Source organism: Ammospiza caudacuta, chromosome 2 (genome assembly GCF_027887145.1).
Source record: "Ammospiza caudacuta isolate bAmmCau1 chromosome 2, bAmmCau1.pri, whole genome shotgun sequence".
Lineage (NCBI taxonomy): Eukaryota > Metazoa > Chordata > Aves > Passeriformes > Passerellidae > Ammospiza > Ammospiza caudacuta.
The window spans coordinates 53059688-53076357 of record NC_080594.1 but is presented as its reverse complement, the minus strand read 5'-3'; the positions used below and the strand labels follow the sequence as shown (position 1 = coordinate 53076357).

General features: G+C 43.8%; 2 protein-coding genes across 2 annotated transcripts in view; one reads left to right on the top strand and one right to left on the bottom strand.

Annotated features, from left to right (window-relative positions):
- Positions 1–1041: 1041 nt before the first annotated feature.
- N4BP2L1 (NEDD4 binding protein 2 like 1) lies at positions 1042–13029 on the top strand (the record flags this gene model as incomplete). Its single annotated transcript, XM_058825581.1, has 5 exons — positions 1042–1175; positions 8345–8469; positions 9204–9292; positions 9692–9768; positions 11523–13029. Coding segments are annotated over 5 exons (651 nt in total), but the record flags the coding sequence as incomplete, so codon positions are not given.
- BRCA2 (BRCA2 DNA repair associated) overlaps positions 13029–16670 on the bottom strand; it is a 33468-nt gene continuing 29826 nt past the window's right edge. The window contains exons 24-27 of the mRNA XM_058823455.1: positions 16501–16636; positions 15609–15865; positions 15002–15145; positions 13029–13707 (exon numbers count right to left, since the gene is read on the bottom strand). Coding sequence (XP_058679438.1) covers positions 13162–13707; positions 15002–15145; positions 15609–15865; positions 16501–16636 — 1083 coding nt within the window. The 3' untranslated portion in view covers positions 13029–13161. The remainder of the gene's footprint in view (positions 13708–15001; positions 15146–15608; positions 15866–16500; positions 16637–16670) is intronic.

Genomic DNA, 16670 nt, shown 5'->3' with positions numbered 1-16670 from the left:
ACTTTAACCCCCTATCTGTGAGTTTAAAATTTTCTGTCTCTTCTTTCCTGCCACATTTTCCCCACTTCAGTTAGTGTTGGTGTGACATGTCCCTGGGAAGCTAGGCTTTCTCCCTGTGTGTGAACACTCTCTTTAGCACTATTTGGAACCTCAGAACCTAAAACTCCAGCATTGAGGTTGGTTTGGTGGTGGTATGTGCCTGGGGCATACCTGGAGCTGGCTCCTAACCAAGCTGGGTGGGATGCTGTGTGTAGCTCTGAGAAGGGAGGGTGTGATACCACTCCAACTCTTTTTGGTTTTATTGCAAACTGTAATTTCTTTGGCTTCCTTGGTGAGCAAGTTAATGGAAATCAGGTTTTCTTTAGAGGAGAGAAATCTTTAAAACTTCCTTTACTTTCTCTTATGATAATATGTTTGAAAAAGATAATTAGGATGGTGTAGTGAGCGTGATGCATGGGATCATTCGTTCAGTGCTCGGCAGTTCTTTAGCTACATCCCCTTGGCATCCTTGTTGCTTCTGTGGTTGAAGAGGACTCCGGTAGCTCGTTGCTAGGAAGGGGACGGGCGGCGAAGTGTCCGTGCATAGCTGGTGTCCTGTAACCAGCCCCACTTCTCTTTGGGGCTTTGATGATTGCTTCCCTTTAGGCCCTGCCCTGTAGTTCGCAATACAGAGAGGCAGCACCTGGGACTGGAACGCTGTCAGGCTGCTGCCTTTGAGAAACTGGGGAATAATCCTGACTGTAAATAACTGGAGATGGTATCTCGGGCCAAAGTTCCGAGTCTGCGGCGGGTGCGGTAGCTGAGGCTTTGGCTATGCAGCCGCACACGCCCGTCCTTGCCCGAGTCTCCGCTCCCGGCCGCTTTCGCTTTCGCGGGACAAAGTCTGGGCCGGGCGACATGGAGGGACGCGGGATCGCGCCCGGCCCCGCCCGCGGGGGCCGAGGGCGGCGGGGCCGGGGTCGCGGCGGGGCCCGGGGCCGGGGCCGAGCTGCGGAGCGGCTGCCGCGGGCCCCCGATCCCGGCCCGGCCCCGGCGCCCGGCCCCGACGGGCCCGGCCCCGCGGAGGAGCGGCTGCTGCGGGCCCTGGGGGCGCTGAGCCTGCGGCCCCCGCGGGACGGAGGGAGGCTGGTGCTGCTGCGGGGGCTGCCGGGCGCCGGCAAGAGCACCCTGGCCAGGTAAGCAGGACCCGCACCAGAGCACCCTGGCCAGGTAAGCGGGACCCGCACCAGAGCACCCTGGCCAGGTAAGCGGGAACCGCACCAGAGCACCCTGGCCAGGTAAGCGGGACCCGCACCAGAGCACCCTGGCCAGGTAAGCGGGACCCGCGCCTCGGCTCCGGGGCAAGCGGGGCAGCGCTGCGGGAGCGGCTGTGCCCGCCCGGCGCTCGCTGCGGACCCGCCGGGAAAAAGGGCAGGGCTGGGGTCGGGGGGAGCCCCGAGGGAGCCCCGGCTGATCGCAGCCGCCCGGAGCCCCCCGGCTCCAGGCCCGCTCCAGGCTGCGCTCTCCCCGGCACCTGTGGCTGTGTCTGGGCGTCCTGCCCGTGGGACTGTGCGAGCTGCAGTTCCGAGCCAGCGGTACCTACAGGGATGTTTCTGCTGAGATGTGAGATGGACTAATCACCCCGACCTGGGCGGTACTTGCTCATTTTCTCAAAAGTGTCAGATTGGTGGTGGCTTTCTTTTTTCAAGTTTTGGTGGGGTTTTTTTTGTTTTTGTTATTTTTTTTTTGTTTTGGTTTTTTGGTTTTTTTTTTTGGTGATTGGTTTTGTTGGGTTGGTTTGGGTTTTTTTTGGTGATTTGGGTTGTTTTTGTGTTTAATCACGAACATGGCAACAAACTTCCTCTCTCTGGCTGAAAATTGGCAGCTCTGACTTCTGTTTTTGAAATGTCCTGCACTCCTGGTCAGAGCTTTAGCAGTGTACAAAATGTGTAGAGGAGACCACTCCATGCCCCAACATCTCAAAGGCTGGTTGTAAATAGGTGGAAAGACACAGTGGGGAGTGCTGGGAAGCAGCCCTGCAGTCGGTGTGACGGTGCAGCTACAGTTTGGTATCAAAATTTCACAGTCTGGTATCACACAGCTCCCAGTGCCACCCACTCCCTATCAAAAGAGGAACGTTCCCAGTCTTACTCTCTTGGGCTGAGGAACCTGTGCTGGGATCATGGGCTGCCACAGGAAGGGCTCTGCTGTCAGAGGTGTGTGATACACTGAGCTCATCCACAGTGTCCTCTCCTCAGTAGAGCACTTCCCTGTCCCACTGGGCCTTCTGCCTCACTGCACTTTGGCAAACAAAGTTCTTTTATGAATTGCCAAGTGCTGCGTTTTGCTCACACCCAAAACCCACACCCCTCCCTTCAGAGGACGTGTAAGTGTGGGCCTGCTCCTTCAGGGGGATTTGGGTCTTCTCATAGCACAGTAAGAACGTGAAGGTTTGGGGGCATGTTCTCAGGCAGTGCAAGTAACTGTACTTACCTGTACTCTTTAGCTCAAAACACAGGGTTAATTGTTAATGACACATTTACAAAATCAGTTTTAAGTGTTTTTGTAGTAGTCCTCTGTGAGATGGAGGTTTGAGTATCTTACTGTTTCTAGCCCCTCTTAATCAAATAATTGTGTTTAGCTGTTCAGCAACACACAGATCAAAATGCAGCATTTAGTACTTCTCCTTAACCCTGTCCAGCTTGTGAAGGATTGTACCAAGAAAATTCTTTTGCTGTTCTCACACTGCCTAGCTTTTGGTATTGGTAAATGCTATGTGCTGCACAAGGGCAAGTTTGCAAAAAATTACTGCAACAGATCTCAGTGCAAGATCCCCCTGGAGGAGGAAGGTGGTTATTTGCAAAAGTACTCTGTAAACTCATTTTATAAATTCAAGTTTATTTTCTCAGATTTTATTCACTCACAATATCACAGTTTAATTCTTGCAAGCATCAAGATGAATGTGCTCAGGTGGTCTGCCCAAAATCAGAACAGACAAGGACCATAAGCTGTCCCATCCTCGCTTTCTCTGCTGGGGTGCTCTCAGTTGGTGGTGGCAGGGTAGGTTTTGGCCAGGTCTGCTGTGCCATCTCCAGCCAACAGCTCCAATAACGCCATTTTTTTACCCTGTGAATTCTGCTTACTTGGTGCTTTATGAATCTTAGGTGGGTTTTTTCCCATTATATTCATTTTCCCATGTCTTCATTATCTGCCCCTCTTGGGACAAGGGGAAGGAAGCAGGTGTGGAGAGGCTGGTGTGACCTACTGGCCATCCTCCTGCTCTCAGAGCAAGGGTTTTCCTGTGGCAGGTCACCAGTGCTGGGCCTCAGCTCAGTGCTGGCCTTGGGGGCTGTAATCAGAACCTATCCCAGTTTTATTGCTATTAATGATCTTGGCTGTCAGTGGGTACCATTGTTTTAACCTTTGCTCTGTTCTTTCTTCTGGTGCTTTCACACATATCTACATTAATTCTTTCTGCAGATCAGCCAGTATTTCTGTGTTTCTATCACAAACTCTACATCTTTAGGGTGCCCACGAGTCACAAACCATGAATGTTATCACTGGTGATACAGCAACCCAGTGATAACTCCAGTCAAAAGGCCCCATCACACAGTCCTAGGAACAACCTTGGATCCATGGCTTGTTTCCCTGACCTTTCAATGTCACTCAGCAGAGTTTGGATACAGCTTTGTAAGCTTTAGTTATGGCAGCTTTGTTAAAATTATTTTCTCATCCTGGTTGCTCCCAGCTCAGAGCAGCCCTGATGGGCTGCATGGATCTGCATGGATCAGTTCAGGTCTGGTTTTTGGTTTCTGGCAAAGACAGCAGAGGACCCACATGTGACTACTGAGTAGTCAAGCCAGGATGAGGAGTTGGTCTGCTCACCACCAAGCTTCACACCTTTCCAGCAGCTTCACTGTTAAGGATGAGGTTCCCTGAGCCACATATTTTAGGTGGCCCCAGCTACCTGCCTTTAACCTTTCACCAAATGTCATGGAAATGTGAAGGAGAGTCACAGCTGGGAGTCACATCTCCATCAGCCTCCTTCAGTGTGCTCTTCCTGAACACATTGTCCTTGGCTTCACAGTGCAGGTTTGTGATCACACGGAGGCAGCTGCTAAGAAAAAGGTTATCTGAGGTGCAGTGGCAGCTGTACTTCCGAAAATGCCTCCAGAATTTAAGCGAGCCACATACAAGCTCATACCTGCTTCCCCAGCAAACTCTGCATTGCACAGTAGCTGCATTTCCAGCTCTTTGGCAGCACATCGCTGTGCTGCACAGCTCAACTTACACCTGACCCTTTATCCAACAGTTTTACTCAAGCTCCATAGACTGGGCATGATCAAACTTGTAACTTTTCAGCCACAGCTGTTAATTTATTTCTTGAAATGAGCTTGTTCTTGTACTCCCTTGTGAAGCACAGAGCGAGTAATCTTTCGGAACAGGAGAAGGAAAAATGCCCTGCCACCGAGACATCACTGCTTGGCACAATCTGTGTCTTCTCCAGTTTTCTCTGCTGTTGTTGCCTGGTTTATCCCAGCACCTCCAGCCCCGGGCCAGCTGTTCCCAGCGTTCCCAGCACCTGACCCCACTGCAGCATTGCAGCTCTGACGGGTTCATGGACTTCAGCTCATGCAGCTCCTCCTCCACTCAGCATTGCTCTGTAAACATTTACCTTTTCCTGAAACCACTTCAGGTGAGCCTCCTGAGTGCCTTGATCAGACAGGACTCGAGCCTGGGGCTTTGGGAGACAGAGCCGTGGTTGGACCCTCCCGGGTGAGACACAAGGGCTCGGCTGGGCTCTGCCTGCAGGGCCTGGCAGCTCGGCCAGGCAAAGCCCTCGGGGCACCTGGGTTGTTCAAACGCAATAGACAGTGGCAAGTGCTGGGCATTGCCCCTCCAGATCTCACAGTCCTGCTTTCCTGCTGGAGCAAAAGGCTTTTAGACACCTTTGAAATGCCACAGGACCCTTAACGTTTGGAAGAGTGTCCAGAGGAGGTGGTTGCATATGGTGCCAGTACGTACATGTTCTGGTCTCTGATATTCCATTCTGTGGCTGAAAATGTTTATTCCAATCTGCTATCAGAAATTGATTTATTTTCAGTTTTTCTGATGGAAAAGTATGATAATCTATGGATACAAAATGTATTATGCTCTACCCTTTGCTAAGGAAATGTTTGCTGCTGTTTCAGAAACTACAGAGGATAAGAAAGTAAGAAGACAAGGAGGGATGTTTCCTCTGCTTAATATAAATCTCCTTAAACCCTTTTCTCCTCACCCCTCTACAAGGTAAAGGAGGTACAATATCCACTGCAAGATGAAGAGGTAGTACTGTGCAATTATGTGTCCAAAACAAATCAAATACTGAACTTTTCACAGGTGCTGCCTGTCACAATGCAGTGGCTTCTTTAAAAAATGCAAACATAGCTCCTATGTGTCCTTTGATCTTGCAAAGAGATTGCATTTTTCTTTTCCTCCTTAGTAAGCTTTTGCTTACTGTGTAAGTGTGCTTATCTATCAGCAGTGGGTAGTTTTCTTTTTACAGGGCAGTTCAAGATTTATTCACACATAACCGTGGTCACAAGCCCTCCCATTTTGCATAGCTGGTTTGTATTTTTCTAAAATACAGGCATTTTAATTGCTTCCAGTGATTAAGAGCATGATGTGATTGTGCAGGACCTTTCTTCTAAACTAACCTGAGGTCCTGTGAAGATTGTGGAAGGCTCATTTAGTAAGGACCACATGAAAGAGTTCTTGGTGCTCTCTGGAATGAGAAGGGAGAGAAGAAATAGGAGTTTTGTCAGCTTTGTGGGCAATATGGAAGGGATTAAAGAAAAGAGCTGCCAACTTCAGCAACAGTTTGGTTGTTTTGGAAAGCTAAAAGTTAAAACCAGCAAAATAAACAGAAGGTAAACCATCTTTTTCACACCTCATGTTTTCTTATGTTGCTGTTAAAAGGAGCTCATTTGGTATGAATATAGCAAATGTTACAGTAATTCATAGCTCTCAGCCCATTTTGTCCCAAATTTTTCCTCCTTTGAAACACAAGTTTTATCTACTTTAATTATTGATGCGAGGACCATAGACTTACTGATATTCACCTACAGTTTATATTGCTTAAGAGTTAATATCAAAGCCCTCAGGGCTGAAAATTCAGTAAGGTATTTGCCAAGAGAATGGATTTTAAAATTTGCACTGGTTAAGAACATTTTAAAAAGAAACACTGAGCAAGAAAAAAAATTAGTCTTGAGATCTTTTATTAATGTGCACATTTTATGTGCCTATTAGTAGCTAAAGGAAAAACACATAGTTTAGCAGTCAGTTTTTTAGAGAAGAAATTGCAATGAGTAAAGCAGTGGGAAAGGTGAGGTGCTGAATCACAGGGAGACCTGAATATATCAAGCACTCCACTGCAGTAGCCAGGGAAGCATTAGATGTTGCTTCACTTTTCATAATAAGGATTTTTTGCCTGAGGCCAAAATTAAAGCAACAAAATTTTACTGTTTGCTAACAGTGTTTAAAACATGATTTTTCTTAAATCATTTTCCCAGCAGTAATTTTGTGAATAAAACATCCCTCTGGGGCTAGAAGACAAGGACAGGTAGGTGCTGGAATGATGCATTACAGGGGGTACAGCCCAGTCTTGGCTCCATCAGCGCTGAGTCACTGCTGGCTGGGGTGGAGCCCACCACAAAATCACATTAATTAATCAGCAGATGGTAGAAATTACAGTGGAGACAGAGCAGAGTCAGAACCTGACCTTTATTCAGCTAAATGCACCCTGCAGTCCTAGGGAAGAGCTGCTGCTTGCAGGCAGATTAGGGAACAACTGGTAAATAAATGGCTGAAACAGAGCAGGGTGACAGAATCAAGGTTTTTCTGTCTGTGTGCCTGTTCTGCTGCTGATAACCTGAAGACACCTTTTGCCTTGCTCTTGCCCATGTAGATAAGACACTGAGAAATGGTTATTTTGCAACTTGTGCGGATGGAGGGAGAAGTGTTTATTAGGAAAGCTGAAATGAGTCACAGGGGCTGGAGACCATGTGTGGTGTGAGACAGCAGGGCAGCAGCATTCATGTCTGAAAGATACAGGGTTTCTTGACTGACCTTTCTTTCTTTTCCCAAGACATTCTGGGCCTTGGGGAGACAGGAAATAGAGGGATGATGCCATGGGCTCTCCCTGACTTCTTGCAGAGACTCTCTCCTCCCCCAACTCTTCTCTGATTGATTAAAAAAAAGGACAATTCTATATCTATGGACACAAAAATTCTGGGTTAGACACAAATGGGAACACAATCATACATTAAGAGTTTTTTTTTTTTGCTTTGTTGTTTTTTTTTTTGTTTTTTTTTTTTTTTTTTTGTTTTGTTTTTTGTTTTTTGTTTTTTTGTTTTTTGTGGTCTCTAAGGACTGGCAGAGGGATGCTTCATATTTAAACCTCCACACAAGGCAGCACTTTCTTCACCTCCAAGAGCCAATAGCTGCCTGTGAGGCAGCTGGTCAGTGTCCAGCAGGACACATATTTGCTCCCCATGGCATCCCCAGCCTGCAGGAGCACTGCTGGGGGACACACACCCGTGTGAAGGGAAGTGGGGTTGCCCAGTGCCACTCACCACAGCAGTCTGCTTTATGGATCTGCGAATTTGTCTATAAAATATTTTTTATAAACTCAGATTTGTTTAGAAAATTAGCTTAAAAGCTGAAGAGATAAAAATTACTCAACTCTACAAGAGGAGGTTTAAGTGGAACAGGGACAAGTGATAAGAACCATAAAATTATATAAATTAACACAAAATATTGACTTATCATTCAAATACTTGTTTGCAAATTAAAATTCTAAATAAGTACTATCTGCTTTACAGCCAAAAAAACCCCTCAAACCAAACTCACGGTTCTCTGGACCATCTTTACTAAATAACAAATCCTTCCTCCTGGTTATCTTCAGAAATCCCTGAAGATAACAAAATTCCCATCATCAAATTTTCTTGTGACACCAACTTCTGTGCCTGGATAAGGAGGTTTGGACTACTGTTTTTGGGTTTTTTTCCCCTTCTCTTTACAGTCCTGCTTTCTCAGGTAACTCAGAAGGAAAGCTGAATACATAAATAAGATGAAAGACTCAGATGTTGGTAGTCCAGTGTAGATTTCTCTGCTGAAATAAAGAGCCACACCTTCAAGCTCCATTCCTTTCTTCCAACGTGTCCCTCTACTGATTGTAGTACTTCCAGATCCTTTAAATTGGGGTTTTTCAGATGAAGCACTGTGTGTATTTGCAGAGCACTCAAATAGCTCATGGCTGACTGGTCTCTGGTAAAGGGTGTTAGCAGGTACTAATTCTTCTTTCATCTTTTATTTTTCCTTGCAGACAGCTGAAACGTGACAACCCCACTGCTGTAGTCCTTAGTACTGATGACTTCTTTATTGAAAATGGTGTCTATGTCTTTGAGCCTGACTTCCTAGAGGATGCACACAAGTGGAACCAGAAAAGAGGTGACTGAACCTCATCCAAGGGCTGTGCAAAATATTTTTGCATTTCAGACTGTCTTTAAACTTAGCCCCCAGATTAAAATACCTCAAAGTGGTGTCATACACTGTAGTTCATGGGGCATTTACCACTTCTGATTTGATTTCTTCTGTCTTATAAAAGGGAAATTTGTAAATGAAAACATTTTGGAGGTTGGTTAATATTATTTTAGATGAGGCACTGCTGAATCTTGATGCCTTTCAGACACCAGCCCAGCAGCTGCTCCCTGCAGTATAGGCACTGCAGCCTTCTCCTCTAACTTCTTAGGTGTCTGTCCTGACCTGGAAGGGGGTGAGAATATAATGATAGACAGGAAGAAAACTTGCAGGCTGAGTTTAAGTTTGAGAATTAAACAACCCAGGACTTTACTCAATGTATCATGCTTTTGTGGCTGTGCTCTGAAGGAATTGTAGGGATGGTGATGAGATCTCATACTTTGAGATGATGTAACAGGGATCTCCTGCAAATGACAGTAATTTTTTGCTGTTTTAAGTATGTTCTAAAAGAGCTTCAGATCAGGCAGAGGCTGCACCATCTCTTCTGGGCGCTGTCCTTGGCTCCCCTTTGGGTGGTGGCTGCAAACCCAGGTCTGGTGGGGAACCAAGTGTGAGAGTGGGCAGAGAAAAAGCACTTTGGGGTTAGTAAGGCCTGGCTCTGTTATTTAATGTATTTTAGCTTTACTTAATGTGTTACATTGCAGCACACAAAGCAATGAAGAAAGGGAAAAGCCCGGTCATTATTGATAACACCAACATCCACGCTTGGGAAATGAAGCCGTATGTGATGATGGTAGGGAAAGCTCTGATTTATTGCTTTTATGTGCCTAGCTATGACATTTACAGGTTGATCTGACTGAAAAGGTTCATTACATGGCTAAAAATATTACTTCAGTTTTCTCATAGTTCTCTAATTACAGTTAAGGATGGATAGTGTGATGCAGTAGGGGCAGAGATGCAATGTAGTTATGTAGGCCATCATACCCTTCCCCAGTCATCACATTAATTGAACAGTTCCCAAGCTATTTGTTGACAAATATATCAAGATATGATTTATAATTGTAGTTCATTACTTGTGAAATACACACCATACAGAGTCTTTGAAAAGGCACTGGTGTCTCTTGTCAGGAATACTGGCGGAGGTGTCAATTCTTTTAGTGCAGTTTCATTATGTCATCTTTGTGTCCTTTAGGCACATGAAAATAGATACGAAGTTACATTCCAAGAACCAGATACACCCTGGAAGTTCAATGTTCAAGAGCTGACAAGGTACATAGTTTTCTCTTTGCTGGAACAGACAGCTTCTCTCATTTTGTTGACATGCTCTCAGGTCAGCCTTCTTCCTCTTCATATAAGGAAGAATGCAGCCTGGTAAATGCCAACAGAAGGATTGTTGTGGGAAATTTCCATTACTGAGTACCTGGTCTGTAGTGAATTCAGCCCTGAAAGAGCCTGAAGTGAGTCAGGCAGTAGAAAAGGCAACAAGCCCTGAAGCATGTTTTTGTGCTGTAAGTTTGAGGGGGCAGGAGCTCTGATTTTCATTCTGTATTTTGAGCAGCAGTCTCTTCTGTTTCGGCACAAACTCGAATGTAAGCACTATAGCCATTATTGAGGCTTCTGTCCTTAAGAATCTAACCATAACAGATGCTGTCCTGCTGCAGCATGGAGGGATGGTGTATCAGGTATGGGTAAGAAATGGGGTTCTAGAGGATCTTTGTAAAGATCTTAACACACACACAAAAAGGATAAAAACACTCTGCACAGTGTGGTAGGATGTAGAGGCAGCTGAATGTGGCGCTGAGAATGTTATGTTGACCAATGACTGCAGGGTTAATGGCTGTAGTCACTGAAAAATTTAGTGCAGGCTGACTTCGTAGCCTTTAGCCAGCCTGCTGTGAGTTACAGGGAGCAGTGCTCTCCCAGCTACCAAATCCAGAAGATAACATATGCTAACTTATTGCAAGATAACAAGGCATGGGCACTTCATTGCAACGGAAGGATTTGTTTTCTACCAGCCAGGAGCTCTAGTCAAAAGTTAATGCTGCTCCTGTCTGTGTGTGATGGACACAAATGGCAGAGGGCCAAGGCCCAGAGTGCTCGTGGCTGCAGGGGAGGCAGGACATGGCAGATGAAGGCTCAGGCCTGGGGACAGGTGAGGACACCACCAGCGAGCTGTCAGCCAGCTCTGGCCTCAGCAGCACCAGCCATTGGTACAGGAGCACTGCAGGGACACAGTCTGATCATTTGTTGTAGACAGAGCTACTCAGTAACCTGCAGCTTGTTTTATTGCATATTTGACCCACATTGACTTTTCACAGCAGCATTGTAAATATAATTCACATACACTCAGTGGGGCACAAGCTGCGCCTTAACAGCACTAAATGGCAACCCCAAAGATACTTGGGATTTGCAAACTCACAAACAGAAATTCCTGGCGGTCTTTGGAAGACAATTCCTGCTAACTTGTGGAGGGATCATGGCTGGTGCTACTGTGGCTACTCTATCCAGAAAGCCCTGCATGTCTGGGCATTGTTCCCTTCCCTCTCAAACTTGTCATTTATGAGTCTGCCTTGGAGCCTGAGCCACATCACGTGTGATGTTTCCCTGCTTGCTCTCAAAGCACAGCGTTTGTGACCCCTGTCCTTGCTGCTGCTCGGTGTCTGGGCTGGCTGCAGCCCCTGGCTGCCTATCTGCAGCTGCACAGAAGCTCACTGAGGCCAACAAGCTGGTAGTGCTGAAACACAGCAACACTTGTATAAAATACCACACAGGTCTTCTACACAACTCTTATTTTGGACACTTGTCAAATCTGCCTCCCAAAAATAATGGTGTTATGTTTTTCAGCAGTCACAATAATATTCCTAAGAAGTAGGTGGAAGTGAAGAGTAATTTGTAAAAAGAGGCCAGAAAGAGATCAGTGGAGACCTGAACCATTATGCTGAACCTGTCAGGGACTTCAGCAAACTGAAGCCCTCATACCCAGGCAGCTAAATACTTGTTTTCTGTTACTTTTGACTCTATAGAAGAAATATTCATCATGTCCCTCGGGAAAAGATACAACGGATGAAAGAACAATATGAGCACAATGTCACCTTCCACAGTGTTCTCCGGTCTGAAAAACCAAGCAGGGATGAGGGAAGCTACAGTGGAGCAAATGCAGCTTATGGGACAGGTCCCCATTCCACCCACCTTCCTGCCTTCCCAAGGAGGAGACCGGGCATGGCACGTACCAACGTGACATTTAACTGAAGATGTGCATTCCTTGGTGTTTTAACTATCAGGGTACAAGAGTCTCTTAGTTTTACATTTTTTTCTAAACTGTTTTTTATTTTTGTGTTTTTCTACTAAATCCCTAAATTTTATTTCTTACAAATCTTTAAATGGGATTGGACCATGCTCTCACAGCTCTACATGACCACTGTAAGAGCACTGAAGAACAAGTACAAACTGTACAAGTACAACTCTGTCTCATCCCTCTTCCTCCATGAAAATCCATCCAGGCATATGTGAAATGTACTGGGCTCTACCACATGCCACATTTTGGGTGTTTTTTTCTGCATCACAGTCTGACACTAGCAGTAAACATTCCTAACTTATTTCTGTCTTAAAGCCATTGTGGCCAATTGTGTGTCTTTCCCCACACAATTGGTATTTCTTGCCATTTTAATGCTTTATATCTGACTGTATAAACTTTTTGTATCTACTATTAATGCCTATAGCATTATTGTAACTTTCAGAAGCAAAGTGAATGATGGCAAAAGTAGCTCAACAGATTTTAGCAAGTTCTGATGCTGTTCCCTCTCTCCACTGACTGGACTCATGCTGCTCTTAGCTTAAACACAAACAGCTTCTCCAGCCTGCAAGCAAAACACTTCAACAAAGCAAACTTAGCTCTTCATCTTGCCAAGACATAGGAGTTCACTGATCCCAAGATGGAGAGGCTCCTGAAATGAAACATTAGTGTTAGGCTTGTGCTGGTTAACTCCTCAATGGGAACAGGGCTACAGGAGCAGCTCTGAACAGCTGAAGCAAAAACACAGACCAAGGAGCTATTTAATAATAACTCTGCATGGCATTTTGCTGTGAATCAAATAATCAGAGCTGTTCTTTAAACCTCCCTTTGTGCTATATGGAAAGTCTGAGGAGAAAAGTACACGAACTGTGCCAGAATAGCAGAGCAACATTTCAGAATTAAAGTGTTGTGTTTGCTGAAAATAAGAGAACTCTTTATTATGTCCTGTGCCACTTTGGACAGCCAAACAACTATTCTAATGTTGCAGGGGGTAACAAAACTGATGGCTTTAGACTGAAACAAAGATCCTGCTGTAATGTAAGAACACAGAATCAATGGCTTACAAAATGTCGTCAAACCCTCAGCCACACTGATGTTATTGTACAATACATCTTTGTGAGAAGTGTTTACATACTAAACTTCAAACTATTTTGCAAATGAAGTGTTATTTAATGAGTCTGTTTTTGTAATAGAACTTTATTAAATACAATCAAGTTTTAATGTACAAAGTGTAAAAATAATTTGAATTTGAAATATATACAATTCTGTACATGTGCATTAGCAGCATTTTTGGGATTTTGGTCTTTGTAGCATTCTGTGGGTCGGTAATGAGTCCTCAGGTTCATTTGTGTTCTTCTGAAGAGCCTCAGCTACTGCAGAACTGCTTTTGATGAGTTATTTGCTTCCCCAGTAGACCTGGAACTATTTCTGGATGACAGATCATCAGATAAAGTAGTAGCTGTAGCTTTTCTGTTTTCATTTACATAATCCATCTTCTTTTCTTCTGGTAAATTATTCATGAGTGCTTGTGTATTAATCATTGCCAGTTCTTCATCAGCAACCAGGTCATTCTCAGGAAGATGGACAGTTTCTCTCACTTTTCTGCAAGGGCTGACAAGACCAATATTCTGATCTGTCCCCTTGGGTGACTTGCTGTGCTGTAACCCCAAACTTCGTGGAGGCTGAAATGCTCTTTTAACAGATGGAGAAATTACCGAACATATTGGTGTCAGTGGTGGAGGGGCAGGTATGCAACTGAGGAAGTCCATAGCTTTTCTCTTTTTGCTGGTTTTGAGATAGTTTTCATTAACTGTAGCAGGTGAAGGTGTTTTTGCTGACCCTGGTGTGGCAAGTTGCATATTTGGTGTGCTAGTTGACAAAGGGCTTGGATGCTTCATTTCAATTCTAGAAGAGATCTGGGTAAAAAGAGAAGTTTTATGTTGAATAGAATGTTCTCATGAACTTCCTCAAAAACTTCCAAAAAATGGGGGAACTCCTCCACCCCTCCCAATATAAAAACACTACATCATCATTCATATCTCATTCAAGTTAAGTTTGGTATCTCCTGATGGTGATTAATATTAATTCCTTCAAGTGCTGATGACTGATAAGTCACTCTTTACCTGTACATTTACATTTTGTTTCTAAGAGCTAAGCAAAATGTATGGGAATTTTTCTATGCCAGATGGTAAGAAATCAAAGCACTCATAAGTCTTCTACTGCCTTGGCCATGCTCTCCACACATACTTGGTGGTTAAATAAGTAAAAAGAAAAAAATTTTTAAGAAAAATCGGGATAGAACACAGACCACAAAATCTGAAGATAATACACACAAGAGAGATGCTGCATAGCAAATCTTTCAAGCACAGGCCTGAGAATACACTTGATTCTCCTTTTTAAAAGATGATTAATGTATTTAATAAACTATAGAAATATTAACTAGTTAGTCTATAAAATATATAAACTAAACCTTTAGAATGAAATATTAGCCCTCCCTTTGAAATAGAAAAAGATGCCTTACAAGTTTAAACTTAGTCCCCAGGAACTGATACCATACCAGGGTGTTTCCACCTCCCTTGCAACTCATGGCAGGAAAAATTTTTGTTCTGACTGTGCTCAGTATTCCGTGTCAGAAGCAACTCACCACCAGCAGCTTTCATGGGAAATTTGAGTACTATTTAAATCAATTTTTGTCAAGACTGCTAAAATACATTTTCCCAGTGACATCCCTATTAAATCCTAGAAATAGTAAACACTGTCTATAAAAAGACAGTGGAAGTAAATTCTCTCAACAAAGGTGGGAACTGCAGAATGCCTTGAAATAAAAATGAATGTACAGATCAAGATTTTTCCCTTCTGTGACATTCACATTGGATAATCTTCACAGTGGGACCAAAGAAGCACTAAATCATCTATAAAGAAAGATGATTCATTTTACTCACATCAATTCAAAATACTTAGAGTATGTTGTGGAAACACAGGCCACAAGGGGAAATTTTCACACAGTGTTTGGAGGAAGGATAATCTATCTCATGGCTCCTCTGGGGAATAATCCTAAACCCCCACACAAAGAGAAAGCTTCTAATCAGCTTGCATTGCCCTAAAAAGACTGGATGAAATGGACACAGAAGTGAGACCATTCACCACTTGCTTAAATCCTTACTGCATGTACTGCCAGTATAAACACAGCATTAATTACCAGAAGCTTACCAAACTTCTATCCTCTGCATGGCTGCAGGAAGCAGAGGGGCTTTCCAAACCACATCTTTTAGGTAAACTGGGTGTCAGCAAGAGATTTCTTCCTAGCAAATTCATCAGTTTACTTTCTGCATCAGAGCAAAAGGAGGGCACATTCTGTAAGGGAGAACAGAGTTTGCAACGCAGAATAGTTGGCCTTCAAACTATTTAAGGACTATGTACACTACATTTAAGACTTTCTTTTTTCATCATTATCCCACCGGAATTTTATTTTATATCAAATCAACAACATTCCTGCACTTTCTGTCCATGGCAGATTCCCTATTGACAGGTACAAGATCTTTTGCCACTCAGAGATTCTGTGGCACATCATGACTCATCTGCTGGATGAGTTGGAAAATTAAAAAAAAAATAAAATCAAGACATTCAATTCCTCAGGCAAATTGCATTAACATCTTACTTTGTCACCCAGAAAATTCCCCTCAAATTCAGCATTGTGTGCATTACTTGTTTTAAAGGTTTATCAATACTAACAGACTTTTTGCTGAAGGATGTAACATAGCAGTAGCTAAAAGTAACCATCAAATCCATCAAATGACACTTCTACAGGTTTACTTACCTCTATCACACTTCTCAGTTCATTAACCTTCTCTTGAAAATAGCATTCCTTTGGACTGGCTGAGAATAAAGAAAGATCTCCAGCCAACAGCACGGGAATTTCTGATCTGAACTCAGACTGCCACTGAAGGTTGCTTGCAGAAATGAGTGAGCAGCGGACAACTACATCTTCAATAGCCAAGTGTCTGAGATCTGTCCAGATCTTTACTGCCACTAAATTATAGCTTTCATCAGACAAGTATACCACAGTAGTGAAACCTAAAAGCAGGAAAAAAGTCTGAATTAAATCTTTACATCTCTTTAAGTGATACTAAAAAAATTCACACGCATCTTGAAAGAGCTACATGGCAGCCCATCTGCATGATGACAGGTATCTCATACTTCTTTCACATTCTACACCAGCTCCCTACTGATTAGAGGAAACAACTCAAAGTCTGTGTCTTTAAAAACAATACTATGGAATTTTTCTTTTCACCTAGAAGATTATCCACCTCTCCCGCTCCAGTGCCTGAATTCCACTCATTCCATGACACTATACACCAAAGAGGGAGTTCATGTACATGCATGATGGTGTTTCTGCAGATGCTGAACACAGATGTGAGAACTTAGGCTCACCATTTATAGAAAATAAATAAATAAAAATCATTTAAATATAAGCTGCTTTTGAGCTTAGATCCTGCCTTACTAACTTCCTGAGCTAATAAGCACAGAGAGTTTTTCTTCAGAAATACAAATTTATCTGCCAGCATGTCACTGGCAAAGTGACATGGCCAGTATTTAGGAGGTTTTCACAGGCCTGAGATGCAGGTACAACACCAAGATAACTCTGACTTTTGAAATCAAGAATTCAGTGCTAATTCAGTGGGAGGACATGAATGTGGTCCACAACATACCTGTTCTGCTAACAGAAATGACAACTCCAACTAAATCCACTTCAGCACGTGGTGGCTGAAAAGAAGGATCCAACAAACTGGTGAATTCTAGAGCCTTTCTTGGAAAGAAAATCTGTACCAGCATCTCCTGTGATACCTGATGAAACACAAAACTTCAGTATTTACCACAC